Source organism: Mastomys coucha, chromosome X, assembly GCF_008632895.1.
Source record: "Mastomys coucha isolate ucsf_1 chromosome X, UCSF_Mcou_1, whole genome shotgun sequence".
NCBI classification, from domain to species: domain Eukaryota; kingdom Metazoa; phylum Chordata; class Mammalia; order Rodentia; family Muridae; genus Mastomys; species Mastomys coucha.
The window spans coordinates 144,476,165-144,485,420 of NC_045030.1; the positions used below are offsets into that span (position 1 = coordinate 144,476,165).

Consider the following 9,256-nt stretch of genomic DNA (forward strand, 5'->3'; position numbering starts at 1 on the left):
TGATACATGGAAGAAACACCAGGCATGGCAGTAGGAACAGCAATAAGCAGAGAAACCACATGGCTTTTGAAACCTTAGAGCCCACCACCAGTGACATACCTTCTCTAGCAAGACCACACCTAAGTCTACCCAAGCAGTATAACTAAGTATGGACCAACACAAGAACATGGATGACCTCTCATTCAAATTACCACACCATGGTAACCTGAAAGACCTCAGAAAGTAAAAAGCTCTTTTTTTATGTTTCTGAAGAAGGGGTTCTTGCTTTTCATTTACAGTAAGCATATTCATTTATATAATTGGTGCTGTATGTGAGGGATAAAAGATGACACTAGGAGGCAAGGCCTTTTTAGGCAATGGGCAATTCATTCTTTAAGAAAAAGTAGGGAGTACATACCATGCATATCCTTTTGGATCTGAGTTACTTCACTCAGGATGATTTTGTTTGTTTGTTTTCTTCGAGACATGGTTTTTCTGTATAGCCTTGGCTGTCCTGGAACTCACTCTATACCAGGCTGGCCTTGAACTCAGAAATCCACCTGCCTCTGCCTCCGAAAGTGCTGGGATTAAAGGCATGTGCCACCACTGCTTGGCAGGATGATATTTTCTAGTTCTGTCCATTTGTCTGTAAAACTCAGAATGTCCTCGTTCTTAATAGCTGAGTAGTACTCCATTGTGTAAATGAACCACATTTTCTGTATCCATTCTTCTGTCGTGGGAAATCTGGGTTTTCAACTTCTTCCAATCACAAATAAGGCCACTATGAACATAGGGGACCATGTGCCTCTGTGGCATGGTGTAGCATCTTTTGGGTATATTCCCAAGGGTGAAGGGAAAGGATTGAAGCCCTGAGGGCCAGCAGGAAGAATGGAAACAGGCAACCTTGGGAGATAGGAGGTTGGGGAACCCTCCAGAATGTACCAGAGACCTGGGAAATGAGAGACTCTCAGGACTCAAAGGGAGGAACCTTAGATGAAATGCTGGACAGTAGGGAGAGGGAACTTGTAGAGCCCACCTCCAGCAGGAAGACAGGTCATCAAATGAGAGATGGGGTTGCCATCCTACAGTCACAACTCTGACCCATAATTGTTCTTGTCTAAAAGAATTACAGGGATGGAAATGGAGAGGAGCCCGAGGAAAAGAACCAGCAACAGGTCCAAAGTGGGATCCAGTTCAATGGGAGGTCCCAAGGCCTGACACTATTACTGAGGCTATGGAGCACTCACAAAAAGGGACCTAGCATGACTGCCCTCCAGAAGACCCAACAAGCAGCTGAAAGAGTCAGATGCAGATATTTACACCCAAACAATGGACAGAGCAGCTGACCCCTGTTGTTGAATTAGGGAAGTCTGAAAGAAGCTGAGGAGAAGGGCAATCCTGTAGGAGGACCTGCAGTCTCAATCTGGACCCCTGAAATCTCTCAAACACTGGACCACCAAACAGGCAGCATAGACCAACTGATATGAGGCTCCCAACACACATAGAGTAGAGGACTTCAGGGTCTATGTTCATTCAGAGATGATGCACCTAACCCTCCAGAGACTGGAGACCCCAGGGAGTTTAGAAGTCAGGTGGGGTGGGGGATGGGGATATCCACATGGAGACTGGGGTGGGGAGGAGGTATGGGATGTGGAACTGGAGGGTGGAGGGGGGTGGCGAATAAAATATGGAGTGTAAAAAAATAAATTAATTAAAAAAAAAGAAAAGTAAGGAGGGACTTGAGAGATGGTTCAGCAATTAAGAATACTTGCTACTTACTATTTCAGAGGAGCTGAGTTCAAGGTCCAGCACCCATGTCAGGCATTCTACAACTATTCGTAACTTCAGCTCCAACACCCTGCTTCCAAAGGCACCCTCTAATACATGTACACACACACACACACACACACAAATAGGGAGCTTTTGAGGGGTTTTGGGTATGAGATAATGAGAGATTACTTTTTTATATAATTAATTGATGTTATGTGTTTTTGTATGCCTGAGTATGTATGTACACCATTGTGTGCTGCAGCGCGAGGAGGTCAGAAGAGGGTGTTGGATCTCCTAGAACTGGAGTCTCTGGATCCTCTGCTTAATTGCTGAGCCATCTCTCTAGCCCACACTTCATTTTTTAATGATCGTTTTGATATGGAGAATCACTTTGCATGGAGACAGAGTTGAGGTTTGGAGTCTTATTTAGGTGAGCAGGACAATTCCTAGGTTAGAGATTATAACCTGTGTTATGGCTGAAACAGTAAGAATGACAGAGGCACACAAGTGATAGCTAAAGAATCAGGATATAAAACTGATAATTTTGAGTTTTGTACCATGTTTAAACTGTTACCCATTCCAAAAGGGGGCCATTTTGAGCTATATAAATGTAGATAGAGATATTTAGCTGTGAGCTCTCAGAGAGGTGCAGACATGAAAGGAAAAGAAGAGAGGATTTTTAAGGTCAGGATACTTGTTTACATAGTATTGTAAAGAAAGAGAAAGAAACAAGGTGAGAGATTGAAGATACCTTAGAAGGGACAACTAATTGATAAAATAAAAAAAAATATGTGACCTGGGTACTAGCACTGGCTTTTGGAGGAAGGAAAGATAGTATTTCCACTTTTAATAGGTGGAAAGAGTGGGTGAAAGAAGAAGAGTTGGTATTAGAAGTCAAATTGGTTCTTGTCTGATTATTTCATTTCTGTTTTATTTTCCAAGAAGGAAGTAAGTCATTTATGTGGAGAAAAGATAATGAGATCAAAGATTTTAAGTTTACTATGGATTGTGGGAAGGAAAGAGCTAATTAGGAAATTATGGGAGAATTATTTGTCAATATAATTGATATTTTTAGAGAGTGAATTTATTTTACCACCAGTCCAATGGGTGATTATTTCTTCTCCAGCACATCTAATGGTCTACTGTAGTGGAATTCAACTAGGGATAGGTTTGCAAATGTGATGAAAGGTAGGTGGAGCAAGTGAAGAATGCTGGAATTTAAGCTATATAGTAAGTAGGTTGAAGTCAAGAATAGGTAGATTTGGTGCCACAGGTCTGTAATCCCATTATTCAGGAGGTGAGGCATGGAGATTTTGAGTTCAAGGCCAGCCTAAGCTATACATAAGACCTCTGAAAACAAAGCATAAAGTTAAAAAAGAATGTGCTGGGTGGGATGATGTAGTGTGGTGTGGTGGCAGAATGGGGATACCCAGAAGGCAGAGATAGGTAGATCTTTGTGAGTTCCAGGCCAGCCTGGAGTACACAGTGAGACCTTGTTTCATAAAACAAAACAAATTAAACAATGAATTGGTGAAAAGCAGGAACAGCTAGGTTATTTTGAAAGCAAAGATATATAGGTATAGTGAGAACTTGGTGGATATATTTATTGTGAAATGGAGCATGTATTTCATATTCCAGAAGTGAACCAATTGCTGGACAAAGTCTGGGGGATGGTTATGAGTGTAGCTGAAATGAGAGTGGAGGTAATTATCTGAACATGATAAGGTCAAAGAAGAGTGATCCCAAGAAGTTGGGTCTCTCTGTTATTACTGATACCTTATAGAGTATTGATAAAACTTGGTGTGAAAAAAAGTCTGTGAGCAGGTTCTCCAATGAGTGAAGGGATGTGCTGGGGAGAAGGGTAACTGGAAGTAAAGAGGAGCAGGATGTGCTATCGCTGCATGGTATGAAACTCAAAGAGGAATGAGTCATCTCACATAAGGCTTGATGGTTGATGTCACTTGATAACTTGATGACATCTAGAATCACTGAGAGTTAGGCCTTCAAGCATGCCTGTGAATAATTATGGGAAATGGTCTTGATTGTATTTTAATGGAGGTGGAAAGACTCTCTCTCACTGTTGAGTGGCACTTTTCTGGACTATATAAACAGAAAAAGAACTAAACAGCAGCAGGCATTCATCACCTTCTTTTTGACTGTGGACTTAATGTAACCAGATGTTTCAAGTACATGCTGCCTTGACTTTCCTACTGGGATATACTTTGAACTGTGAACTAAAATAAGCACTTCTGTCCTTAAGTTGCTTTTGTTCATGGTATTCTAATATAGCAGCAGGAAAAGGAGTAAGGCACAAAGGTAGAGAAAATCTCAAATTCTCATTGGAGAGTTAAGAGTCACCTGTTGAACTTCCTTGACTTGTTAGCGTCCGGAAGAATAGGAGGCTTCCATCTGATAGAACTCTTTTTTTGGTCCCCTCTCCAGGAGCCCCCACCTCTTACCTCCTCCCCCTTGCCTCTAAGAGGGTGCTCACCTACCTACCTACCCACTCCAACCTCACCCCTTTAGCATCCCCCTTCTCTGGGGCATCAAGCCTCCACAGGACCAAGTTCATTCCCTCCCACTGATGCCAGACAAGGCAGTCCTCTGATACATATGTAGTGGGGGCCATGGACCAGCCCAGTGTATGCTCTTTGGTTGGTAGCATAGTCCCTGGAAGCTTTAAGGGGTCTGGTTAGTTAATACTGTTGTTCTTCCTATGGGATTGCAATCCTCTTCAGCTCCTTTAGTCCTTCCTCTTAACTATTCCAGAGGGGTCCCTGATCTCAGTTCAATGGTTGGCTGTAAGAATCTGTACCTGTCTCAGTCAGGTGCTGACATGTGACCCCTGTGAAAGGGGTCACAACCCACAGGTTGAGAATAACTGGATTATACTTCGAGTAGCACTGGTATGGAGAAAATAATTTCCTTGTAGACCAATTGTGTTTGTTTAAGCTTGGAAAGTAAAGGAGGGTTCTGTTTTATATTGTTTTGTTTTTAAACTGGGTTTCATTAGCCAAAGCTGACCTTAAACTACTGATTCGTCTGCTTCTATCTCTGAAATTCTAAGATTATAGGTGTATTAGTTACTTTTCTGTTACTGTAATAAAACACCATAACCAAAGCAACTTAAAAAAGAAAGTATTGAATTGGGCTTATATATAAGTTCAGAGGGTTAGCACCCATGATGGGAGACAGAAGACAATAACAGTAGAAACAGCTGAGAGCTCACAGCTTGAACTTTAAGCAGGAGTCAGAGAACACAGTGGGGATGGTAGGAGTCTGTTGAAACCTCAAAGACTGCCCCCCACCATGACACAACTCCTCCAACAAGCTCATACCTCATCCTTTCCAAATAGTTCCACTAACTGGGGACCTTGTATCCAGCCTATGCAGTCCATTCTGATTCAAACCACCACAGCATACATGTACCACCATGCCCGGCAAGTGTGTCTTGAAGGGGAAGCTACAACAGTTTATATATCATGGTATAGAGTTGCTGAAGGTGTGACATGGAAGTTGAGAGAGGAGACAGGCAGTGGCTGTTTTTGGTAGAAAAGGCATATGTGATAAAAGTTCAGGAGTGATGACAGCAAGGTTTCCGTTTTGAGCAGTGTCCAAATATAGTAGGGATGTGAGACATAAAGCACGTATGTCATGGAAATGAGTGCCTCAGGTCTAAACAAAAGATTTATAGATTTAGGCCAGGTGACACAGGCCAGTAGCTTTGGGACAAGGAAGCTAAGGTAAGTTTGAAGTGAGACTGGGCTATATAGTGAGACCCTATCTCAAAAAGCAAGCAAGCAAAAAACAAACTTTAGGGTCAGTGAGGAATGATAATGTGGATATGGCAAAAAGTAATATTAACTGTCATTTGTCACTCTGTGCCAGTCTCAGTGTTCATTGTGTTAATGAACTTTATGTATATTATCTGCTAACCTCTACAAAGTTGATGCTGATGTCCTGATTTCTTGATGTGCTACAGGTTTATAGACATAGAGTTATTGTTGCAGAGATGAAGGTAAGGGAGGGGCTGGATTTCAGGATTGATCATCATGATCTTGGCTGAAACTATTTGAGCTCTACCATATTTTTATATACCTTGTTGTATATGGTTGATGAAAGGCTTAAAGTATTTAAACCATAGCCAGAAATTATTTGAAGGGTTCTTGTCATCTTTCTTGGTGAGGGAAGGGCTTAATATATGAAATTACTTTGTATATACAAAATTAAATCTAAATGAGGCTGTAAAAAATGATTACCTATAATTCTTCATTCATAAATTTTGTTGGCTCTAAAATATTTCTAGTAGTTTTATTTAATAAAATAGCAAAGTTCTCAGTTTGGGTTTTAGTATTTTGACTGTGTTAGGCACAATAAAATATTAAAATAAGACTTATTCTTTTTTAAATATTTATTTATTATACATAAGTACACTGTAGCTGACTTCAGACACATCAGAAGAGGGCGTCAGATCTCATTGGTGGTTGTGAGCCACCATGTGGTTGCTGGGATTTGAACTTAGGACCTTTGGAAAAGCAGTCAGTGCTCTTACCCGCTGAGCCATCTCACCAGCCCCAAGACTTATTCTTAAAAAGTCCTTTAAGATGTATTTTGAGATGTTTTTCTTATTCTTTATTTCTTAAAGATTATTTTTTTTTATTTTTATGTGTATGAATACACTGTAGCTGTGCAGATGGCTGTGAGCTATCGTGTGTGGCTGCTGGGAATTGAACTCAGGACCTCTGCTGGCCCCGCTCTCTCTGGCCCCGCTCGCTCAGTGTGATTCACTGTAGCTGTGATTCACTACAGCTGTCTTCAGATGCACCAGAAGAGGGCGTCAGATCTCATTACGGGTGGTTGTGGGCCACCATGTGGTTGCTGGGATCTGAACTCAGGACCTCTGGAAGAGCAGTCAGTGCTCTTACCCGCTGAGCCATCTCGCCAGCCCTGAGATGTTTTTCTTATAACCCAGGTTGGTCTGATACTTGAGGGTAGCCTGAAACACATGATAATCGTCTTTCCTCTACCTCTAGAATGCTGGAATTAGAAGTGTGGATTAGAGGACTAGAACATCTGGTTCTTTTTACCTTTTTGGATTTTTTTGTTTGTTTGTTTGTTTGAGACACAGTTTCTCTGTGTAACAGCCCTAGCTGACCTGAAATTTGCTCTGTAGACCATGCTGCTCTTGAACTCACAGAGATCTGCCTGCCCCAGCCTCCCAAGTGCTGGGTTTAAAGGCATGCACCACTACTGCTCAGCCCCTCTTTTTATCTTTAAATGTAATTATTTGGAATATTTAAAATTACTTATTGGGGAGGCTAGTGAGATGGCTCAGCAGGTAAGAGCACTGATTGCTCTTCTGGAGGTCCTGAGTTCAAATCCCGGCAACCACGTGGTGGCTCACAATCATCCGTAATGGGATCTGTAATGGTGTGTCTAAGGGCAGCTACAGTGTACTTACATATAGTAATAAATCTTTGGACCAGATCGAGCAGGCCAGAGTGAGCAGAAGTCCTGAGTTCAATTCCCAGCAACCACATGATGGCTCACAACCATCTATCTGTACAGCTACAGTGTACTCATATACATAAAATAAATAAATCTTTAAAAGAAATTACTTACTGGTCCATATATTTATGTTTATTCACGTACTGATGCTCTAGTCTCAGCTTTGACCATTCTGAATCCTAATGAAGTTTTGCCATCGTTGTTTTATACCAGTAGAATTTTGCATTGATGAAAATGTTTTATAACATATATAATAACTGCATGTGGCTAGTGAAATGTAGCTAGTGTGATAGAGAAACTACATTTAAATTTTACTTAACTTTATTTTTTAATTTAACTTATTTTTATGTGTATGGGTATTTCATCCACATGTCTGTCTGTCTGTACACCAAGTGCCTGGTGCTCAAAGAGGCCAGAAGAGGGAACCAGATCCACTGGAACTAGAGTTAGAGAGGATTGTGGGCCACTATCTAGGTGCTAGGATCAAACTCAGGTCCTCTGGAAGAGCAAGCAGCCAGTGTTTTTAACCACCAACCCATCTGTCCAGCCCCCATATGAATTTAATTTAATCCATATGTACTATACTGCACTCACTGATATAGAACTTTTAAAAAATAAAAATCTTATAAACCTTGGCTATGTTTTTTTTCTTTTCCAGTTGTGTTGGTGTTGAGGAGGAGAAGGCTGCTGATATTGACCTGTACCATTGCCCCAACTGTGAAGTCTTACATGGACCCTCCATTAGTAAGTAGATCTTTGATTTCTATCAGGAAGTAATAAGGGAAGAAACAAAGCAAAGGTAGCTCTGGAAAAGCTTTGGAGAAGGGAGAGCCTTTGCCTAAGTGCTTCAGATGTGTCTTCCTTAGGAAACAGCAGAAACCCATGCAAGTCCAACAGGGCCGGTAGCTATTGCCCTAAGAGAGCAAAAATGCATAGTTTTATCTCATTTTAGCAACTGCCTAGAGGAAGCACTCTTCTTTACCAGGAGCTTTCCTGAGTATAAGAGAGCATCTTTAATTGTAGATGCCCCTGGGGTTTTAGATTCTTAGCTCCTGGCCATTCTAACTCACTACCACTTGTCTTTTTCTGTTTTAGTGAAAAAACGTCGTGGATCTTCCAAAGGACATGATAATCACAAGGGGAAACCATTGAAGACTGGGAGCTCTATGTTTATCCGAGAACTACGGGGTAGGACTTTTGACAGGTGAGGAAATGTTAAGCATTAGAGCTATGGGAAGCTGGACATACTTCCTTTCAGCTTTTCCACTGGCTGTGCCTCCCTCATGTATGGATATCTTCTGGGCCCTGCAAAATCTCTGGGGTGGAAACTTCTGTTTTGGTCAGTTCCTAAGTAACAGTGACTAGAGTTTCATTTGATGTTTAGAGTACATTATGACCTATTTACAAAAATCTGCAGTAGTTGGGAAGCAGCATTTGTCTTAGTCAACTTATAAGCATCTGAACAATGCTAGAACTGGAAGGTTTTTTTGGTTTCTCCTTGTGTATATTAATTTTATAAAATAATGGGTTTCATTATGACATTTCCATGTATATTATTAAATATACTTTGATCATGGTCACTTATTCTGTGACCCTTTATTTCCTTCCCCTTTCCTATTCCATATTCATAACAGCTCCCCATTAAATGTCTGCAAGAAGTTTTAATGGTCAGCAAATTTAATTCTCTCATTATAGAGGAGAGGAAACTTTAAAACTAAAAATAAGGAGCTGTCATGTGTTTTTCAATAAAAAGATACTTTTTTCTTTCAACTTACCTGGATTTAGTAAAAATAAAATAATGAACTGAACAAAACTAATGACTTAGAAATTAATGAATAAAGAAATAGCATGTGGTTTTCAATATTGGACTGTTTTCAGGTTTCTTGTATTTCAAGTATTATTTAGATTGTTTTTCTAGGTTATTAGTTTTAAAAAATTAAAGGCTGTCAGTCCCCTCTCTACCTCAGACCCTCAGATCCCTTTTTTTACTACATCAGCT

At 40.7% G+C, this 9,256-nt stretch overlaps 1 protein-coding gene across 5 annotated transcripts in view; it reads left to right on the forward strand.

Annotated features, from left to right (window-relative positions):
• Positions 1 to 9,256, forward strand: part of Phf8 (PHD finger protein 8) — a 117,372-nt gene that overhangs the window by 21,561 nt on the left and 86,555 nt on the right. For all 5 annotated transcript variants that reach the window (XM_031369102.1, XM_031369074.1, XM_031369110.1 and 2 more), the window contains exons 3-4: positions 7,916 to 8,001; positions 8,353 to 8,461. In XM_031369102.1, the coding sequence (XP_031224962.1) occupies positions 7,916 to 8,001; positions 8,353 to 8,461 (195 nt within the window). The remainder of the gene's footprint in view (positions 1 to 7,915; positions 8,002 to 8,352; positions 8,462 to 9,256) is intronic.